Source organism: Eurosta solidaginis, chromosome 4 (assembly GCF_040869045.1).
Source record: "Eurosta solidaginis isolate ZX-2024a chromosome 4, ASM4086904v1, whole genome shotgun sequence".
Taxonomy (NCBI): Eukaryota; Metazoa; Arthropoda; class Insecta; order Diptera; family Tephritidae; genus Eurosta; species Eurosta solidaginis.
In genome coordinates this window covers 89303093-89326767 of record NC_090322.1, presented here as the reverse complement: position 1 = coordinate 89326767, position 23675 = coordinate 89303093, and the positions used below count along the sequence as shown (strand labels likewise).

The 23675-nt window shown below is 37.5% G+C and overlaps 1 protein-coding gene and 1 pseudogene across 4 annotated transcripts; both read right to left on the bottom strand.

Annotated features, from left to right (window-relative positions):
- LOC137250045 (glycerol-3-phosphate dehydrogenase [NAD(+)], cytoplasmic-like) overlaps positions 1 to 23675 on the bottom strand; it is a 98422-nt pseudogene that overhangs the window by 6168 nt on the left and 68579 nt on the right.
- LOC137250044 (uncharacterized) lies at positions 9418 to 14974 on the bottom strand. 4 transcript variants are annotated; one of them, XM_067782258.1, is made up of 9 exons: positions 14611 to 14974; positions 14206 to 14358; positions 14082 to 14140; positions 13821 to 13990; positions 13477 to 13737; positions 13236 to 13417; positions 12866 to 13031; positions 12628 to 12793; positions 9418 to 12484 (listed from the first exon to the last, which is right to left on the bottom strand). In XM_067782258.1, exon 9 carries the CDS (start codon positions 10538 to 10540, stop codon positions 9533 to 9535), a length of 1008 nt encoding a protein of 335 aa, XP_067638359.1. In that variant the 5' UTR covers positions 10541 to 12484; positions 12628 to 12793; positions 12866 to 13031; positions 13236 to 13417; positions 13477 to 13737; positions 13821 to 13990; positions 14082 to 14140; positions 14206 to 14358; positions 14611 to 14974; the 3' UTR covers positions 9418 to 9532. The 4 variants fall into 2 exon arrangements, with proteins under 4 accessions (XP_067638359.1, XP_067638361.1, XP_067638360.1 ...); XM_067782259.1 differs by lacking the exon at positions 9418 to 12484 and having other exon boundaries at positions 12536 to 12793.

Here is a 23675-nt window from a genome sequence, read left to right as displayed (position 1 = left end):
TTCAATAATAAACTATTTAAAAAGTATATTAATTAATTTTCAATTCAAATTTAGTTCTTTAGAGCAAACTAATTGATTGTCCGCCTGCATTGGCTTTGTAAGAATATCTGGGACATTGAGTTTAGATTCAATATGATTAAATTTAACATTCTTAGATTTTACATGTTCACGTAGGAAGTGATGTCTTATATCTATATGTTTTGTTCGCGATTGATATAAGTTATTTTCCGCCAGACAAATAGCACCCCTATTGTCACAGTATATGGAAATCGTGCCTGGTGCATTTGCCAATAATTCACGTAACAGATTGCGAAGCCAAATTGCTTCTTGTGTTGCATAACCCATTGCCATGTACTGTAGCATTCATTCATTAAGTTATTCACTCATTTTGTACAAACATATATTTCAACCCGTTTTGGAATGTCTTAAAATGCATTGACTCTTACATACATATTAATACATTTGAACATACATATATTTTGGCTCGCTTTGGTATGGCCTGAGATTCTATTGACACATTCATTCATTTGTACAAACATATATAGTTGTACACCGTGCATCATCTGGTAACCTGGTATGCTACTGTTTGGAGCTTGCTCGCAACAAGCCTTTACCTGTAGACAAATTATTAACATGATTCATTTGTGCTTGCGTTGCAGATTTCCCAGCTAATTTTATTTATGCTTAGAATGCAGTTCCCAGGGAACTGAACTGAACGTATATGTGTGTTATACACTTAGTTTTAAGTATTAGTGTAAGTAAGAATTTTAGCTCATAGACATTTTGTATAAAAGAAAACAACTTTTGAATAAAGAACTTAATTCTATCTGGTGCCGCCAAATGGGAACTGCAACCTAAATTACTTTATTCTTCATTCTCCCAAACATTACATGGCGATCCTTCCATACTGCCTAAATCGGCATCCTACCGCCTAAATCGGCATCCTACTGCCTAAATTGGCATTCTACCAACGATCCTGCCAGCACTCCTTAATTTAGCAGGACTGATTACATTTTTATACTAAGCAAGATACTTACTGTAAAGGAGTTCAAGCCATCAACTTTGCAACGGCGAATGGTATAGTCAAAGCAAAGGGACGGATCACAGCGACAGTGACAACAAGGGTGCAGGACAAACCTTAAGAAATTCTTGAATACCACAAAGGAAAGGAAAAATATTACCGCCACTAAAACGACCACCACCGACGCATTGCGAAGTGGAATAAAAACAGGATCACTGCAAACAAGGAGAACAAGAAGGAAGCCAAAACGTCACAGACAACTGAGAAACCGCAAAAAACGGAGTGGAATAAAACAAGATCGTGGCATAAGAAACAAGGAGAACGAGGTCCAGCTAAGAAAAAATTTGGCATTAGTTAAGTTATTTTTTTATTTAAGTATTTTTTATACTTTTTAGAAGCATTTGGCAACCTAACGGCTGCCAGTTTACGGGCAAAAAGTAGATTTTTGCCAATAAATTTAAGATTTTTTTTCCCCTCTAATTTTCTTAAATGAATGATATAAGTAGTCAGGAAGAGCTTGACGCAGTATTCTTGTGTTGTAGCAAACTAATTGAGGAAGAAGAAAATTAACTAGAAAAAGCATTAGAAAAAGCAGTAGAAGCAAAAACATTAGTTATTTTGTTTAAAGCTGGCTTCAGGTCAAATTGAGTAAAACACAATATGCTTAAGTTTTACTACCAATATATTTCGGCTACTCTTTCGGTCTTCAGGGCGTAACTATTGACAAAATCAAAACAAAATAAAATTAAACATTGACAATTGCACATATTAAAAATTATAAAATTGAACAAAATATATGTACATACATTGCATTTATTGACACGTCTGCTCTGTCTAACGTGGAGCTGTGTACTGTCTTGTTGGAAAGTAAATATTTGTAGCTGTGCGCGCAGTTCGCTATATCTGTCTTATAATTGATCCAAATGTTTGTACCTTTGTCGACGATAAGTAACATTTCTAGAGTGAAACGTTTGTTATAATGTTGTTCTTGCTGGAGAATATTTGTTTCTTCAAAATTTGGTGTATGTGCTCTCATTTTACAGTGCATCATGAGTGCTGTTTTTTGATTCATTACATTATGGCAATGTTTTAAATCCGACTTGTGTTGGGTAAGCCTACTTTTCAATTTTTGTTTGCTTGTTCCTACATAAACACTATGGCAAGGCTCATTGTTTTTACCTCCTCTGCATGGAATTTCATAAACTACGTTACTTTTTTCCATTTCGGGTATTTTAGATTTTGTTTTGTTGAAAAAGTTTTTCAAGGTATTTATAGGTTTGTGTGCTATTTTAATATTTTCTTTATTGTAATAATCTGACGTCGCGAGTCGTTCATGGAGTTGAGGTATATAAATAACTGATTTGAAAATTACTGGGTTTTCGGATTTTTGCTTTTGGTTTTGATGTTTTGATTTATTTAATAAGCTTTTAATAGTTTTATCGGGGAAATCGTTATTCCTTAGTAATACTAATATTTCTTTTTCTATTTGGTTGTGGTACATCTCATCTGAGCTTTGTAAAATCCTTCGATGCAAACCAAGATTGCTTACAAAGTATGTCGATGACTTGTTTGCAATAGTAAGTGAAAAGAAGGTACAAAACACTTTAAACGACCTAAACTCTTTCAACAAAAGTATACAATTCACCTTAGAACTAGAACAAGACGGAAAATTACCTTATCTGGATTCAATGATAAACAACTATGGAAATGTAATCAAATTAAAGTGGTATAATAAACCGACGGCATTAGGACGAATCGTCAACTTTTTTTCTAAACACCCAAAGGCAATGATACGAAATACAGCAATGGGCTGTATTCGAAGGATGTTACAAAGTTCAGATGAGATGTACCACAACCAAATAGAAAAAGAAATATTTGTATTACTAAGGAATAACAAATTCCCCGATAAAACTATTAAAAGCTTATTAAATAAATCAAAAATTCAAAACCAAAAGCAAAAATCCGAAATCCCAGTAATTTTCAAATCAGTTATTTATGTACCTCCACTCTCTGAACGACTCGCGACGTCAGATTGTTACAATAAAGAAAATATTAAAATAGCACACAAACCTATAAATACCTTGAACAGCTTTTTCAACAAAACTAAATCTAAAATACCCGAAATGGAAAAAAGTAACGAAATTATTAAAAATTTCCTAACACCTAAAAATGCGGATGAGGCGAAGAGATTCGTCGCATTTTGCAATTATTACAGAAGATGTATCCCAAATTTTGCAGAATATTCTAGAATAATAACAAGACTTTGCAAGAAAAATGTAGCTTTCGACTGGACAGAGGATTTCAAAAAATCCTTTGACTACTTGAAAGCTTAATAAGCTCTAATATCCTACAATATCCCGATTTCAATAAACAATTTTGTATAACAACTGACCCAAGTGGATATGCTTGCGGAGCAGTGCTAAGCCAAGAGTATGAAGGAAAACAATTGCCATCAAGAGCATTTATTAAAGGAGAAATTAATAAAGCAACAATTGAGAAAGAATTAGCGGCCATTCATTGGACCATAACATACTTTAGACTATACATTTACGGTATAAAATGTTTGGTCAAAACAGACCACAGACCCTTAACATTTTTATTTTCGATGAAAAATCCGTCATCAAAGTTAACTCGAATCAGATTAGATCTGGAAGAATATGATTTCGAGGTGGAGTATATCGCAGGTAAAGAAAACTATGTAGCCGACGCATTATCACGCATAAATATTAAAGACCTAAAACAAATATCAGTAGAAGCGTGTAAAATATTAAAAGTTACGACTAGATCGGAAACTAACAAAAATTATAACAATAAAGATTCCAGTAATAAAAATGAAAAAATAAAAATTCACAAAGAGAACCCAATAATATTTGAAGCGCTAAATAAATGTGAAGTAAAGAGACTAGTCCAGCTCGTTTTCGGTCCTCCGAAATTACGTTTCAAAAAAGGAAAGAAAATTTGTAGCGAAATTAATATAAAAAATCTAATTGTTGAGGCGAAGATTGACTTAGGTCAATTCTTTGTCAGGCTTATGAAAGAAGACGGCAATTTAGGAATTAGAAAAATACAGTTGTCCTTAGGAGACAAATTGTTTAAAAATAATCATACCCGGGTAGACACATTTAAAGAAATTGGTACCAAAGTTCTCAAAAATCTAATTATAGCATTAACCCCAGAAGTTATGCATGTGACAAACAATGGAAAAATTAAAGAAATTATTCACAAATTTCACGACGATCCTGTTTTCGGTGGCCACCCAGGAATAAATCGCATGACAAATAAAATAAAGCAAAAATACTATTTGAAAGGAATGAAAAACGATATCAGAAAATATATCAAAAACTGTCACGCGATGTCTTAGATCCACTTGGTTTGAATTGCAAACGTGATTGCTTACCTTTGACACAAATAGTGCATTGATTCGGTATTAATTTTTTAAAATCCAAACCCTTAACCATGTTTGTCTTTAACTTGTTCAAATACTGGTCACAAATGTGGCCAAATCTGCGATGCCATAAATCTTGTTTCGCTTTCCGTGAGACATAAAAAACTTTGTCGCTCATTACATTAAGTTTGTATACATTATTTTGTAATTCAGCCTTGCCTACAATTTCTCCCATTTTGTCCCGTATTGTGCACGAACTATCACTAAAGACAACTGTTTTGCCATTTTTCACCAACTGACTGACAGATAATAAATTCGCACAAAGGTTTGCAACACATAATACGTCATTTACGTTAGCTACTGCTGCATACACTTTCTCGCTGTGAAACTTTTTGGTTTTTAATTAAATTTCTGTCGTGGGTCATATGAGCTCACGCTCCTGAGTCTAGGTACCAGTCATTCGATTTTACAACTCCAGTCGCTAGACAAGTGTAATTAAACTCACGATTTTGCCCATATTTTCTTTGTTTTTGTCTTACGGCACAGTCGCGAGCATAGTGACCTTCTCTTTGACATTCGAAACATTTGACAAACTGCTTTGATTTTTGATTCGATTTAGCCGATCTAGAGTACATTACCATTTCACCTTCACTGGATGTATAAGTGTCCTGAAGCAATTTCGTTTTGATAAAATTCGATGAAATTGCTGTACCAGAACTTTCAGTCGCCATTATCATTGGCTTGTATTCTTCTGACAAGCCCGCCAATAACAATGTGCCAATCCACTCATCACTTATATCGAATTTAGCGTTTCTTAATTTGTGAGCAGTGGTAACTATTTTGTCTACATACTGCTCCATGTTGTTACACTCTCCAAGCCTCGTGCTGATCAGCGTCCGCAACAAACCAACACGTCTGGCTAGCCCCGAATCGTCAAAAGCTTTTTCCAAATTGTCCCAGACATCTTTGGCAGTCTTAGCATCTTGTACATGGGAAATATTCACTGGATCTATGAGCAGAATCACCCTAGAACGCGGAACACCCTAGAGTCCTGCCGTAGTTTTTTCAATTCATCTTTTTCGTCATGTTCACCCGTAACATAACCCCAAAGTTGTTCAGATCCCAGATATGCACGCACAACAAATTTCCATGTTGCGTAGTTGTCCCTTCCTCTTAATTTTTCAATGGTGTTTAAAAAGTTATTTTCCGACATCTTCCCTAGTTTTCGTAATCAAAAAAAAAAAAAATGCTGAGATATTGATTAATACGAAATTCATATATTTTATATATCCCAGTGCAAAAGGCCCATAATCTGTAGAAAAACGAGGTTTGAAGTTTGGAAATAATAAAACACGTCTTTTCGTTTCAGCTTTACTAAGAAGAAGAAGTTAAGGTTTTATTATTAAGAGTTGAGTAGGTAGATAACTGCAAGCCTTATGTATGTACATATATATTCATACATTTGTACATAGTATGTATAAGAGAATTTAAAGAACAGTAAGAAATGAAGAAATGTGCACTGTGTGCAAGATAGGTAAATAATTTCTATAAAATTAATTCCAACAGTATAAAGCCTTGTTAAAATAACAAAAAATTAAATATGTTCATTCGAAAAAAAAGTTTGCTTAAAAATAAATAGTTTTTATAGGATTCACACACGTCCGTTCAGTTTTAAAATTTGGATTTTCCCTTATACTATATAACGTAGCGAGCCCCACCTACCACGCCGAAAATCCTGAGTTCAAGTCCCGCACAAAGCAATATCAGAAATTTAGAAACAATTAGAAAACTGTTTATAAACGGAGTCGCCCCTCCGCAGTGATATCGAGCGTATTTCTCAGTGAAAATTCGTCTGCCCTGCAAATGTCTTTCGGAGTAGGCGTAAAACATGCAGGACCAGTCCCTCCAATTTGTACGGAAAATTAAAAGAGTCGTGATTCTTTGGTGCAAATTGGAAGACGAGATCTGCCTTAATTATCTTCCGATTTATATCGCGCCTTATATTAAAGCAATGTTTATGCATGGAACTTTACTCCAGTTTACTTATATTTACATACATACATATTCTAGGAACAGTCTTAGTCTGTTTCCAGAAATGAACATTATACATTTTTTCAGCTAATTAATATAAAGGAATAAAAAAATTGTTGCTTAGGAATTTTTGAGAATTGTTTGTCTTTTAAATTTTTTTCTATACCATTTTTTCTTTTTTTAAACTGTATTTTTCTCAAGCTGATACCCATGGTGGAATAACCAGGTGAAGTAAGCCGTCATTTGTCTCGCTCTTTGTCAGGAGTAAAATAATCCACTTTTAGTACTCTTTTTCTCATCAACTAGTAGGATCGATGGACCTTTAATAGATTTAATTACAGAGATTCATCATTTGGGTATCTTTGGTGTTCCATAAGTAATGCCGTGCTAAAATATTACGTCTATATGGGTATATTTAATTGGTTCCAAAAAAATTAAATGTTAAAACACACAATTTGTATTTACGTCATATCCAACTAAGTGTTTTAGCCTGTTCAGCGCTACTGAAGACTTTCGAGGAATGTTTTTGTCTTTCCTACAACAAGAACACCAAAACTGTCGTATTACATTTATTTATGTTAAAACTTCACTAAAATACTGGAATTCTAAATATAGTTCTCAAAAATCTAATTATAACATTAACCCCAGAAGTTACGCATGTAACAAACAATGGAAAAATTAAAGAAATTCTTCCCAAATTTCATGACCATCCTGTTGGTGGCCACCCAGGAATAAATCGCATGACAAATAAAATAAAACAAAAATACTTTTGGAAAGGAATGAAAAACGATATCAGAAAATATATCAAAAAATGTCACGCGATGTCTTAGATCCACTTGGTTTGAATTGCAAGCGTGATTGCTTACCTTTGACACAAATAGTGCATTGATTCGGTATTAATTTTTTAAGATCCAAACCCTTAACCATGTTTGTCTTCAACTTGTTCAAATACTGGTCACAAATGTGGCCAAATCTGCAATGCCATAAATCTTGTTTTGCTTCCCGTGAAGCATAAAAAACTTTGTCGCTCATCACATTAAGTTTGTATACGTTATTTTGTAAATCAGCCTTGCCTACAATTTCTCCCATTTTGTCCCGTATTGTGCACGAACTATCACTAAAGACAACTGTTTTGCCATTTTTCACCAACTGACTGACAGATAATAAATTCGCACAAAGGTTTGGGACACATAATACGTCATTTACGTGAGCTACTGCTGCATACACTTTCTCGCTGTGAAACTTTTTGGTTTTTAATTAAATTTCTGTCGTGGGTCATATGAGCTCACGCTCCTGAGTCTATGTACCAGTCATTCGATTTTACAACTCCAGTCGCTAGACAAGTGTAACTAAACTCACGATTTTGCCCATATTTTCTTTGTTTTTGTCTTACGGCACAGTCGCGAGCATAGTGACCTTCTTTTTGACATTCGAAACATTTGACAAACTGCTTTGATTTTTGATTCGATTTAGCCGATCTAGAGTACATTACCATTTCACCTTCACTGGATGTATAAGTGTCCTGAAGCAGTTTCGTTTTGATAAAATCCGATGAAATTGCTGTACCAGAACTTTCAATCGCCATTATCATTGGCTTGTATTCTTCTGACAAGCCCGCCAATAACAATGTGCCAATCCACTCATCACTTATATCGAATTTAGCGTTTCTCAATTTGTGAGCAGTGGTAACTATTTTGTCTACATACTGCTCCATGTTGTTACACCCTCCAAGCCTCGTGTTGATCAGCGTCCGCAACAAACCAACACGTCTGGCTAGCCCCGAATCGTCAAAAGCTTTTTCCAAATTGTCCCAGACATCTTTGGCAGTCTTAGCATCTTGTACATGGGATATATTCACTGGATCTATGAGCAGAATCGCCCTAGAACGCGGAACACTCTAGAGTCCTGTCGTAGTTTTTTCAATTCATCTTTTTCGTCATGTTCACCCGTAACATAACCCCAAAGTTGTTCAGATTCCAGATATGCACGCACAACAAATTTCCATGTTGCGTAGTTGTCCCTTCCTCTTAACTTTTCAATGGTGTTTAAAAAGTTATTTGCCGCCATCTTCCCTAGTTTTCGTAATGAAAAAAAATGCTGAAATTTTGATTAAGACGAAATTCATATATGTTATATATCCCTGTGCAAAAGGCCCATAACCTGTAGAAAAACGAGGTTTGAAGTTTGGAAATAATAAAACACGTCTTTTCGTTTCAGCTTTACTAAGAAGAAGAAGTTAAGGTTTTATTATTAAGAGTTGAGTACACGCTGAGAAAATTTTCTTTAATATTTAGTATGCTAGCACTTCAAAGTGCTCCCCACTCCAAATTTATATACTTTTTGTTATACCCTTTTATATTTTTTCAAGTACGACGTAGTGGAAATTGGATATAATATATTAGCTTTCAAAGAACAGCATAATGGAAGTTGTTGTTAAGCAAATTAAATTTTACAGTGCGGCACATAAGTTTTTATTAGGAGCTCTTTAATTTTTGAAGAACTGCATACTTAAAATTGTGAGTTTGATATGTAAATTTTCTATATGGGTAATTAAATATAAAAGACTGCACAGAAACTTTTATTGGGAATTCCCTAATTTTTACAGAGCAGCATACTGAAAATTCGTTTACAGATTTTTAAGTTTTACTATACGGATTATTAAAAATTAAAATCTGCATATGAATAGTCTCTACTTTTTAAATGAAAGTATACTAAAACTTGCGGCCGGGTTATAAAAATTTAAATGTGAAATGAAAATATTGGCTCATATATTATGAAAAATTCAACTTACTCCAGTTAATACAATTTACCAATAACAAAAGTTATGGATTATAGAAACATATTTTTTTATTTGTTTTTGTAAACAGATACACATATATGTATATATATGTAACATTGGATTTTTAATTAGTAATGAAGTAATAAATATAATAAAAGTAAATAATATAATTATATAATAATTCAGTCAAACAAACTCTAATCTACTTCCAAATCGGCATTATTTCGACTACTGTTTATATGTTATACATATAAGTCATCCCACATTCATATATATATATGTATATATAACAGTATTATCTTTAAAGTTATATAAATTAAATCCATCGTTTTAGAATATACTCATTCCCGTTTCCAGCTCGGATTTTGTGCGTAACAATACAATATTTTAGTTCATTCCAAAAAAAAATCTTATAACTTATGCTATAATTTATAACAATAAATGCGTGAACGTCCTCGTCTAAATGAGCTTCAATACCTTGGGAAAAAACTAAAGCTTTGTTATCCTTAGCTATTGAAATAGTTTGTACATTATAAAACACAGGTCCGTGTTTAGTTGGAACCATAATGATTGAGTTTTGAGTCAAGTATTGATCGTTAAATTTCAACCAACTTCCTTCGAACATATCTTTACTAAGACCGTTATCCGTAAGGAATTTTTCAAAAACTACTGTTTGATTTTTTATAGGCCCAGTAATAAAGTCATCAGGAGTTTTAAAATTATGGAAATAGTGATTGAGTTTAAGTTGATGCTTAGTTGTAATTGTATAACATATATTAATTCTGTTAATAGCTACGGTTGCAAACTCCTTTGATTCTTTATTTTTACTTTCTCCTCTCATAGAGGACAAATTGCGCAATGCACCCGATACTTTCATTACTGTTGTGTAGTGTACTAAAAAGTGGTTTTTTGGTTTTAAGCTATTCGGAAAGAGTTTGAGGAGAGTAACTAAGTACTCATTTACAACACATTTAAGTAAGTCACAGTATTCTGGTTGGTAATGATTGACTGTTATTATATCAGTAATATCAGCCAGCTTAAGTACCAATTGCCAGTGCTCAGAACACTTAGGAATCAAATTACCAATCATTATAGGTAAATTTCGAACTAAGCTTTGCATTTTAGCAGCAGATAGAATTATTCGTTTATTTTTGATATGATCTTTAGAAATTTCTGGTGGTTTGTTTTGTCTATCATGGTAGCAAAATGAAAAACCTCTAACTTTTATATTCAATACTTCAAGTGCTATTAACTTTTTAAAAATAAAGTAGTCAAATATCAAAGCGAGATCATACTGACAAACATCTTCGAAAAAGTCATGCATAATATCTACAGCAAGGTTTTCAGTGAAATGAAAACTGGTAACATCATGAAAGCAACACTTTTCTTTAATACCTGTTTCTGAGGTTTGATTTAACGCTAAACCAGATGCATGATTCGACCTATTACGCAGGGTGCAAACTCATCTAATATTCTGTTTATGTTTTCTTTTTTTGTCAGACAAAATCGGCAGAAATAATTGGCAGAAAAACTTTCAACCATACCAAAAAATTCATTTACGCTGAGATTATCACCGATTATAACTACCAACTTAAAAAATATTTGCTTTGATTCATTATTTATGTTTATTGTTATGCCAGAGCTCTCTAAAAAATTTAGTTCACTTATTACTCTTTGAAAAATTTTTGCAATTTTGTTTTACGATCTAAGGTGTTTGTTAAAAGAAACAAAGATATATTTCTAAGTTTCGATCTGTATTTCGGAGGGAGGCATAAAATTATAAAATATAAAGCTCCACATTTCTGAATACCACGATGACTTCCAAGAGGATTATTATTTTCATAATCGTCGAAATAAAGTGCAATGGGTATCACGGTCTGACTATTTGTATCTTTAAACTTTCTCCAATAATCACCTTGGACGTAATTAAAAACTATGGTTTTAGTGTTTTCTAATACGTTTAAGTAATCTAAGGTTTCCTTGAATATAGTTCCTAGTTGGAAACATTTTTTAAGCACATCACGAATCGGTATAAACTCAGTGGTTAAAGGAACTTTACATAGGATATGAGAACTATTTTGTATTTTGTATTCATCTCTAAAGCCAATATTTAAATGAATAGGCCTAATAAAAGTACCCATTTTTTCAAAATGCTTAAAGCATCTGTATGATGTCCGAAAATCCTCAAAACAGCCTTGTAAAATATCAAATGATTGTTTAATTTGGTCTCTCTGTTTTAAGCTTTTTTCTGACCCATCCAAACAGCTTAACATATAATCTCTTAACAGTGTTAAACAAATATCATTAACGAATGATTTATAATCTTGAATTCATTTCAATTCTTTTTTTGGATAAATGAGAAAGACTATACAATTTAGTTGTCAACTTAAGAACACGTTCTTGTAACAAACTTCCAAACGTTTTAGAAATGTTCGATGTATCTGCTATATTTTGAGATGCACCCTGCATATTAAATTTTTGAGAAGAGTTGTTAATAACACTTGAATAGCTTAAATAAGTTTCCTCACAAGCATCAGATCAGTTATATGCGTATTCATTTAAAACCTCTTGAAATTCACTATCTGAATTGTAGTCAATCGATGGGTCTTGAATTGAAATACTAGGTACATTTGAAAGTGAAGGTGTTAAAGTTATTTGCTGATTGTGTTCCCGTTTCCGATGCTTGCAATAAGAATGAAGTATAGAGTAAATATGTTGGCATTGGGGTTCGCAGCACCAATACTCTTTTAAATTTGAATGGAAAGTTCTTATATGACATAGCAAAATATTATTACTTTCAAAAATACCTTGACATTTAAAACAAATAAACCTTTTCTGGATAGCTTAATACTAGTATCTTAAGTAATGGCAGCTGAGACTAGCTTTATAATTTCAAAATTATAATCAAAATAATTTGCTGATAATAATCGCAAGTTATTCCATTTGTTCAAAGTCAGTTATGAAGTCGTTCAAGCTGATAGAACTGAATTCTCTTTCAAGGCTTATTTCATACAGAATCTTTTGTAAAAGTGTCCATACGTGGATTGCAGTACATGGATATTCACAATTTAGAGAAAAAACTTTTAAATGTAAAATCAAGTGCTGCTAAGGTCGATTTTGTTCTGTGCCGTTTGTCCTCGATATAAACGTAAGAATCTTCAACTTTATCTAAAGCTCCGACAAGAACTGCTATTGGTTGGCAGGATATATTGTTTTTGGATAAATATTCTTGCCTGCGTTTCACAGTATCGTCGATTTCTGAAATATTCTAAGAAAGAAAAATATTCTCAGTTAGTATTTACAACAATTTCGATTAATTGATTTAATCAATTATAATCATTTTATTTAGCAATAAAATCGAGGTCTAGCAATTTCACATTTGATAGCTATTGTTATGATTTAATAGATTACTGGAACAATCAAAAACGATGAATAACGAGCCTCTGCCACAGTTACCCTCCGTTTAGTAACTTTTCTTTTTTTGTCGCTAGTCGCTCTGTTTCATCTGATAAAAGTTTTTGAATGTAAGGCGCCGATATTAACCGTGGTAAAAAGTGCCAAATAATTGCGTCCTTATCTGATAAAACAAAAGTGAGTGATAAAAATTTAAATAAGGTACTCAATGGACAAAAATAAATTGCAAAAATACCTTCTTCCTTTAGAAGGTGTAAAGTATTTATAATGGCTACCTCTTCCACTTCTTTAGGTCGTCGGGTCGTTAAGAGTAAGTTTATTATTTTGTTTTTAAAGTTGCTCCAATTTGTTATTATTCTGTTTTGTTTGCTGTGATAAAGTTGGTTAAAGTCAGACTCAATCTGTGGAAAAATTAAAAAGATAAAGTTCAACCGAAAGAAAAATTTTGTATTGGTAGCAGCTGGGGTATTTTAAAAAGCCAATATGTACTATAATTTGCTGTGACTATCACGATAAACCGATCGACGACAGTGACGACAATGTACGCCACCAGAATGTGTTACCACAGCTGTATATAGATGCAAGAATTTCTCCACCTAACTTACCAATCTCAGTCCAAGCTCTCCTTCCAAACAGGGAAACCGGATATAGTAATCATTCAAAGATATTTTATTTTGTGTTAAAAGTGTCCTGCGATATTGCAGAGTGGTCTGCCAACTGTTTAATACTTCGACGTTTGGTTGTTTTTCTAAACTCCCCAATATTGTTAAGGGGTTGTCTATGTCATCTGAGATAAAAGTTATATGTGTATATGAAATTCATAAAATTTATATATGTAATTATTACCCGTGCAGAAAGTTTTGCTAGTGGCAAGTACAACTGGAGCCCCTCTCGTCGATTTATCCTTATGCGATAGTTCACTCTTGATTAACTTTTTGCTTTTAAAGTCGCCAACTATGTAATTATAATGTGATACTAACTTTCCTGATGGTCCTATTTTCATACCGTTCCTATTTTCGTATGTAATGTAATATACTGATGGATTTTCATTGGGAAAAAATGTAGCAATTTTGGCTGTATATTGCTTTAGTATTTCTGGTGAAAGGCCTTGTAAATAATATAATAAAATCACTCATTAAACGCTGAGCAAAGTGAAAAAAATTTCCGCACTCTATCAAAAAAATGCATACCAAAATTTCGGTGATTTATCCAACTGAGCCGTTTTAAATGCCTTCTCTTTTTCACGATTGATCAAACGTCTTACTAATAAGTTACGTACTTTAGCATTAAAATTTTTTCCCGTGTAAGCTTTTATTATAGCTTTTCCGTCAATGTCATTAGTGAGGTAATCGTATAGCATCTGGAATAATTAATATGAATTTTAAGTATGTACTTTTAGCTAATTGAATAAAATATATATTTTGGGTTGCGGTAAAATTAAATTAGCTTACGAAAGGAATATCGGTTTTATTAACTTTAAATTTTCGTAGGCCGGGATCAGTATCACTATCTAGAACAGAGAGATATAATACAATAAGTGTTTCAACTTTAAAAAGAATCAGAAACTATAAATACCATTTAAAATTCCAAATCTAATTTTATTACTGCCTGAAGTGAATTCTGTTATGTCCAGTATATCTTCATCAGAGTTAGAATTTGCGCCTTGTGAGTTACGGCTCCCTATATCGGTTTGGGTGCAAGTTTCTAATGCTTGGGGCAATGGTGAAACTTTGGATTGATGAGTAAAATTTTGAAATAAAATAAAAATGGAGTGGCCATAATACGCCCAAAAACGCTCTTTTACTTTAATTGAAGAGCATATGTATGTACATTCATACAAACTTATGTGCCAGCAAAATATACATACATTGATACACATGTAAAAATGTTACTACAGCTATTTTTGTATCCTATAAGTGATACGAATATACATACATATGCACGCTCGCATAATAAGTTATAATTTAATTTTTTACTTACCTTTTATTACGGGCTCCAAATGATTCATGCCCCATTCATCCAGATCATTCCACATAATTTATACCACTTTTGAGTAATTAACGCGACCACAATAAATACTAAATGCATTGCATCACGGTTGCCACTTTTAGGCAGTAGCCACGATTTTGGTACTTTGGTTTTTCACTGAGGTAAAAATTCACAACATTCGCCACGCTTTCATTATCCCACACATAATTTTCAATTTACTTCAATGAAATGCTTACCACAACAATTGATGTTGTTGTTGTTGTTGTTGTTGTAGCAATGCTCGCCCCACCTAATAGCCGCGACCGATCACAAATTGTCATCAATATCCTCTAACGGGAGTCCAAGAAAACTTGCCGTTTCAACAGGGGTGGACCATAAGGAAAGGGGTGTTAGAGGCGTTGGTTCCACATTACAATTAAAGAGATGGTTGGTGTCATGTGGGGACACATTGCAAGCAGGGCATACATTTTGTATGTCGGGGTTGATTCTTGATAGGTAAGAGTTTAACCTGTTACAGTATCCAGAACGAAGTTGAGCAAGAGTGACACGCGTTTCCCTGGGGAGTATGCGTTCCTCTTCTGCGAGTTCTGGATATTTTTCTTCAAGTACTGGATTCACCGGGCAATTCCCGACATAAAGGTCCGACGCCTGTCTATGGAGTTCACCAAGGACCTGCTTGTGTTTTTCCGCTTCATACGGCTGGGTTCTCAGGTGCCGTATTTCCTCAAAATGCTTACGGAGATGACTCCTTAGGCCCCTAGGCGGTGCTGGTTCGTCAATCAGATGTCTGTTGGGATGCCCAGGTTTCAACAGAAACTGTTTGGTCAGCATCTCATTTCTCTCCCTGATGGGGAGTATTCTCGCCTCATTATGCAGATGGTGTTCTGGGGACATAAGAAGACAGCCCGTGGCGATTCTGAGAGTAGTATTTTGGCAGGCCTGTAGTTTCTTCCAGTGGGTGGTTTTTAGGCTTGGCGACCATATGGGTGACGCGTAGCACATAATCGGCTGGCTAATTGCTTTGTATGTGGTCAAGAGCGTTTCTTTATCTTTTCCCCAGGTACTGCCAGCAAGGGATTTGAGGATTTTATTACGGCTCTGAATTCTTGGAACAATTGCGGTTGTGTGCGCACCAAAATGTAGATCCTGATCAAACGTCACACCCAAGATTTTGGGGTGTAGGACAGTCGGTAGCGTAGTGCCATCGACGTGGATGTTCAATATGGTCGACATTTGGGGCGTCCATGTTGTAAATAAGGTCGCGCAAGATTTAGTCGGTGACAATGCCAGGTTTCGCGAGGCGAAAGAACTGGAGAGATCAGGGAGATAGCCGTTTATTTTATTGCACAGCTCATCGATCTCTGGGCCTGGGCCTGTGGCCATTATCGTGCAGTCATCGGCGTAGGAAACGATTGTGACTCCTTCCGGTGGTGAAGGTAGCTTAGATATGTAGAAATTAAACAAAAGCGGGGATAGGACACCACCCTGTGGCACCCCTTGTTTAATTCTCCTTTGTTTTGATGTTTCGTTTCTGAATTGCACCGATGCCTGCCGACCACCCAGATAATTTGCGGTCCACCTTTTAAGACATGGGGGAAGGGTAGACCCTTCCAGGTCTTGCAGTAACGAGCCATGGTTGACCGTATCAAAAGCTTTTGATAGGTCTAACGCTACGAGTACTGTTCTATGGTGGGGATATTGATTCAAACCGCAATTTATCTGGGTGCTAATGACATTTAGCGCGGAGGTAGTGCTATGGAGTTTTCTGAAGCCATGCTGATGAGGGGCTAGCTGCAAATGTGCTTGGAAATAAGGGAGCAAAATGGCTTCAAGCGTCTTTGCCACTGGCGATAGGAGAGATATCGGACGATATGACTCACCTACGTTAGCTGGTTTCCCAGGCTTTAGTAGCGGGACCACCTTGGCCATTTTCCATTTCTCGGGTATGGCAAAGGTGGAAAGAGACAGGTTGAAGACATGCGCTAAATATTTGAAACCCTCTTTCCCTAGGTTTTTAAGCATCGGCATGGCTATGCCGTCTGGGCCCACTGCTTTGGATGGTTTAGCGCGACCAATGGCGTCCTCAACCTCTCTAGCGGTGATGGTAATTGGTGACGCGCTGAGTTTGTGTTTATGTGCGTGTCTATTGGCTCTCCGTCTATCTTTGTCGACCGTAGGATGCATTATATATTGTCGGCAGAAAGCGCTTGCGCATTTTTTCGCATCCGACAGCACCTTATCGCCAAAGGCGATGGAAACTTTGTCTTTGTGCTTAGTCGGATTCGATAGGGACTTTACGGTGGACCAAAGTTTACCTACACCGGTAGAGAGGTTACAACCTCTTAGGTGCTCTTCCCATTTCGCCCGCTTGTGTTAGTCCACAAGCAATCTGATGCGTTGGTTTATATCCCTTATTTGGGGGTCGCCTGGATCAAGCTGTCTTATAAGGTCGCGTTCCCTCGCTAAGCTCGCGGCCTCCGCCGGGAAGTGGGGCCGGATTTTGGGAATTCTCCCGGCGGGAATGAAATGTGCCGAGGCGGATTCAATGACCTTACGGAAGGCACGCTCCCCTTGGCGGGCATCAGTCGGGATAGGGAGGGCAGCAAAGCTGCTGTCTGTTGCAGATTTATATTCTTCCCACTTTCCTTTTTTGAAGTTTATGAAAGTGCGTTTTTCGGTGACGATGAAGTCGGCGGTACGCTCGAACGAAATAAGTATGGGCAGGTGGTCGGATGCCAATGTTACCATCGGCTGCCAGTTGACGCAGTTTACGAGTTCTGCGCTCACGATTGAGATATCTGGCGAGCTATGACAGCTTCCTACCATACGTGTGGGGGCGTCTCCGTTTATTGTGCAGAACGTCGTTTCGTCTATTTGATCCGCCAACATCTCACCCCTACTGTCCGCCCGCAAGTTTGAATGCCATAGGTCGTGATGGGCATTGAAATCGCCTAAGATAATGCGATTGTTGCCAGTGAGTAAGGCCTCGATATTAGGGCGGTATCCACTGGGGCAACAGGTGACAGGAGGGATGTAGATGTTGATGATTTCTAGATTTGCATCGCCTGACCGGACAGATAGGCCTTGACGTTCTAAGACATTGTCACTGCGGTCGATGCCAGGATCAAATATATGATATTGCACAGAGTGGTGTATAATAAACGCGAGGCCGCCTCCATTTCCGCTCTCGCGGTCTTTCCTGTGAACATTATAACCAGAGCAGGTCTGCAATGCAGATCTTGCTGTGAGTTTAGTCTCTTGAATCGCAGCAATGCGGATGTTGTGCCGCTTCATGAAATCGACTATCTCCGTAATCTTCCCAGTTAGTCCATTACAGTTGAACTGCAGAATTCTGAAGTGCATGAGGGGTGACGCCGCCACTCTAGGGGTAAGTGAGGGGTGACTACGCCTAGGTTGTGGAAGGCCAGGACGCAATTGCTGTTGTGGCCTTGGGACTGGGCGCCCTTGGGCAAGCATTGGGGTACCCGGATGATTTGGGTTTGCGACCTGGCAACATGGCGCGATGAAACCCGTCGGGGGGTTGCCGTCGCGGAGACCAGAACATCTAGGAAAGTGGCACCACCCAAGGCAGGAGCTGCATTGAGCGGATGTCGCATACCTATATATTCTGTGCTGGCAGACGGTGCAAACGGAGGCAGGGACTAAGAGTATGTTTCCCTGACCTGCACGATTGCTGCCAGAAAAGAGGGGGGGGAGAAGAAGACGGGGGCAGGGGCTGATGCTCAGCATTGTAACCAGCTCTACTACGAAGGTAGTAGTTATGAGTGGTATCAGCTGTTTGAGTTGTTGGCGCCGTGGGGCGCGAGCAGCAGCGGGTACTTGTTGTGGCTTGCTGAGCAGCGAAGCTGCTGGAAGGTAGTGGGGATACGCTTAGGCGTAGACTACGGGACGCCCTTGGGCGTGAGCAGCAAGGAGCCACAAAAGATTTATAAAAGTTACGTGGACGTCGGGTTTTGGGATCAAGCCCAGAACAACCTGTCCGATGCAACCATCCCTTGCACGAGACACACTGAACAGAGTATGACCGTCCTAAAAAGATTCTTTTCTGGCAAATGCAGCAAAACCATTTCTCATGACCGGGGTCAGGAGACGGACCCGGATTGGGTTCGATACCTTCCCGGAGTAAGAGAATATGTAGCAGTCCTGCTGCAAGGAGCTGCTGGGAGGATGACAATTTGTGGGAGGGACGAAACAAATTAAATGGGGTCACACTGAAATGACAGTCCTTGGTCGGGAAAAATCCCGAGTCGCTCCGGTACATAGAACCGACTGCCTTGGGAAGCGTAGAAACATTCCATCTTTAATACTTGTATTTGGTCGATTAATTCTACCAAAGCTGGTGCACCCATTTTGGCGGCGAAGTAACAGAGGAATACTATAATACCACGTACATATTTGGTAGTCTTTAATAACGATAGGCGTTGAAAGAGCAATGCAAATATCTGGCGCATATTAGGTTGTATTTGGTCGGCGAGATAATAGGCGAGCAAATTTTGCATAAGATAGAAACCCTCATAATCATTCGATTTTGAGGCAATCATTTTTTGGAAAATGCCTAGAACAGTGTTCAATTTCCCAAGTGCTAAAATTTGCGAAGAACCTTGCCTAATAAACGCAGTTATAAGACGTATAAGTGACGTAACATTGCCTGGCCGATCCCACAAAGCTGGCACCAACAAACAATGATAAAGTGCCCAGTATGGCTCGGGTATAGTGCCGCTGCCCTCGCGTATTTCTAACAATAGCGAAAGCATTTGAAAAAAAATACAAGGCATAAATTCCAATATGTCTTGTTGCAATATGCCTTGGAAAACAGGAAATAATGCTTCTTCAAAGGAACTAACTGCTGCTTGCTCTGTTTTGCACACGATTTACTTTACTATTAATTCTTTTCATTCTTCTTATTATTTATTTCCTGCCTTTCCAGGACGAGGAGTTACAAATAAAATTTCGCAATGAAAATAATTGCAGATATACAAATCAGCTTATCATAACCAGAAGAAACATCTTTTTGAAAACAAAGAACTTACGATTCCTTTGTTAAAATTGAGTTTTTTCTTCAAACAGCACAGAAATTCTCGCAAAATTGGGTAGTTGGGTTGGTGTCACTTTGGAACTTTCTTTGGGTGTTCTCGAAAAATCAATACATTTACCTAATGATAGCAGTATTGAGTAGGAGTAGGAAATTAAAACGGGTCAAAAAATGCATCCACCTATCAATAAAGTGCTAAGGTCCGAGCGCTGGACGTTGGTATACGTATACCAACGTATGTACATGTATATGATTATTTTAAATGTACATGATTCTAGTGATGCATAAAAAGAAGCAAACGGGTACCCAAAAACCCGTTTCGAAAAATCGGTACCGGAGCAAAATACCCTTCGGGAACCGTGCCATTTGATAAAGGCCATCAATTTAACAGGACTACAAGCCTACTTGGGGGAAGGTTGAATAAATAATAGAAGGGCAATACAAAAAAAGAAAATGATACATTCTACAAATTTTTCTCCTCTTCCAAAACGAAGATCTTTTATTTTTTTCTTTATATAGCATAAAATTTTGCTGTCCAAACATTTTTTTTGCGGCGGGCAGGAAAGTTGTTGGTTTTTAGCACCAACAACACAAATAACAACGATGCAAAAACACCCACATAACACACCGTCTACCCGGTTCAGTACCAAAATGTGAGTACCGAATAATGGATATGCTCATTTTTCTGCAGCACTAGTATGCCTGACTAACTAAAACGCTACCGGGTGCACGGGTGAGGGCAGATGCCGAAGATGTGGTGGCAACCATCATACCACGCTGCACCTTTCGATGGAGGACTTGTCCGAGCCAGAGCCGCCCAAGAGCTGGAAGCAGTTGGTTAATGAAGAGGAGAAAGAAGGGTACGAAAGGATGCCCACGATGCAGCAGGTGGACGACGAGACGATGGATGAGGCGCTGTCTCTCCACGCGTCCGAGTCGGCCTTTGCAGAGAAACCACCAGCACGATCCGGGAGTGAAGCGGGCTCCCATATAGTCCGGCTCGGCACTAGTGGATCGGACCCACGGCCGTTCCGACCCCTATTCGCGCATTAAAAACGAGAGAAAAGTGGAGCGGAATTACGGCCTTCCGCCCACCCTCGCAACGCCGCCCACAAATACACTGAGGAAAGCGCGAGCGTATACTGGCCCCTCGGCCGCGCCAGCTACGCGCTCTACGAAATTTTAAAGATGAAAACCGGGACAGTAGACTGGCCACTCGGCCGCGCCAGCTACCTCAACATAGTTCCTTCAGGAACGAGATCCGTCCGGCTAACACTACAGCCGGCCCAACACTTCGGCCAATGGCTGCTCTGGCGCCCACTGCGGTCGTGAAAGTGGAAGCCGGGGGCGTTTTCACCGCATTCGTGCACTCGTTGATGCATGTTCCCCCCGCACAACGATCGACCGCAGGCTGGCGCGAGAGTTAGCACTACCGACGACCAACGCCGCCGGCGAAACCGGCTGTTTTATTAGATTCCGGGGTAAGCATGGACAGACGAAGATGGTGACGACTCACGCAGTCTGCGTCCACGATTTTAAGCGCGTTAGTCCAACGTATAACGTCGACCCCAGCGTCGCGGCTCCATATGAGCATATTCGTCTGGCAGATCCCCAATTCTATGCTTCAACGCCCATCCGCCTCGTTCTCGGCGGCGACGTGTACGCTGACATTATAACGCCGGGCACGCTACCATCATCTTTTGGCCCTCTGCTGGCCCAAAGCACTATCTTCTGGTGGGTGCTCCCGGGGACCCATCCGATCTAGTAACCTTAAAGGGTACTTAGGTTAAGTTTATTTATATAAATAATATCTTTCCTTTTTTTCGAAATAAAATGGAGTATTTCGTTAAACGGCAAGAAATATAAACACGTATATCTTCTTGTTTCTTTTTCTCAGTCCCTAGCCCTAGGCGAACACGGCTCGTCAAATTTTAACCACGAAGGGAAAAAGTGGCGAATGACTGAGGCATCAGCAACCAAGCTCGCACACTATGCAAACCATATTGCATACCGCCAAGCCCGTGGACTGGCCGTCGTTAGGTTAAGTTAGATATAGTTAGTTATAAGTCCTTTATTTTCTTTCTCTTCTTCACGGTCGGTGATCCTTGGAGGACTGTGAGGTTGCATACCGCAAGGGGGCGGCATGTTTAGGCCCAATGCCTAACTTTTACGTGATTGACGGCGCCCCTCCCTAACGTTTTAATGATACTTCCAGCCACCCACACTCACGCCGCATTTGTGTGCATGCATGCACATGCATGCATTTCATACACATGCATGTGTGTGTGCAGGTTGTCAGCACCCATGCACGTATATGTGGGGCGGTTGTGTGCGTGGCCTTTCCCCTCCTAAACACCAGAGGACTTTTTCGCGGCTTAGCGGTTGTCATCAACTGGACAACCGGCCTCTTTTTCGATCGACCTCCAACCAGCACACATCGCCGAGGATCACCGTCGTCACTTTAAATACAAAGGTAACATTTTATCTTTAACACATTTTTCTTTCAATATCATTAAAGACCAAATTATAACGAGGAAAATCCTCTTGTGTTTGTTTATTTCTTTTGAGTGAACCACCAATCCCGAGATCGAACCGCGTGCGCCTACCCACTGCCGGTTTACGACGCACTCAGGCCGAACATTGTGGTCCTTCGAGCCGGACATGCCAAATTAACGGACAAATTACTGTAACACAAATAAGGGAAGAAACAGGATTCACAGATATACAAATGAGAGACCAAGAAATAGTTAAGGACACAGAAATAATTCTTCAGATGATTAACATTAGTAAAATAGAGGACATTTTAGACGAAATAACGGAAAATGTAGTGCTAATGAAAGCAAAATACAAGGAATTACTTCGTTGGTAGCCTATCGAAATAGATATTCGGCACCATGGATGATGAAGATAGATAGGACATAAAAAACCATCTCTTACAGACAGAGGAAAAATCAATAAACAGGTAGAAGTAAATAATTATTTCGAAATAGCATTAGAACAGTTAAATAATGTTATTAATAGCGACAGCATAATATTAGAAAAAGAATTTAATACCATACAAAAAATTATGGATGAGGAATATGAGCGAAGTTTATATTTATTCTTAGTATAAAAATTCCCATTACTTTTGTAAATGTTAAAATTAGATATTTCATACCAATACCTAACAAAGATTATAATGAAATAGATAGTGAAATTGAAAAAATTTTTAAATACGATAATCAAATTTTTAAATTTGAAGAAAACAAACAATTGAAAAAATTGAAAACAAGCTCACATTGTACATTATCCTCAAACTGTCAAAATTAAGCTAAGCGATGTAATAAAAATAAATAAATCAAATTTGAGTAGTATTGTAAACTTATATTACCATAGTAAAATTTCATTTGTATGTATTGCAGTAATAACTTCTTTAATAATATCAATTTTCGTAGTTTCAATGATTAAGCATAAACGAGTAATATTAAAACTAAATAGTAGAATTCAGGAGAATCCTAATCTAAAAGGGGGAGTAGTTATGTATAATGCCAATAACCCCCCAATTACCAATAAATCGTCAACTTATATAAGTGCAGACTCAGCACAAGACGATATCGACAAATACATATTAAGAAGAACAAAATAAATAAAAGTAACTTCCGGCCCAATTCAAAATTATAGTCATTGCAAAATTTAAGTAAACAATTCCGGTTAATTAGTAGTAAGCATTTTCACCATAGGTATCCGAGGGAAAAGAAGCTAACACCGTAATTTTTCATCAGAATCTGCCTACAAACACTCTGCATTGATTTCCTTTGAGTTAGAGATATATTTTTCCAAGTAATCCCTATGCGTAGTTGAGCGAAACCAACTGGAAAAATGCACCTAATAAAAAATGCACCTAATAAAAAATGTACCAAAAATAAAAATGGTACCATATCAAATGTACCAAAGCAAAACTAAGTGAACTGGTATACCAAAAAGCATAAATGGAATCTATTACAATTTTTCAATTGGTACACAC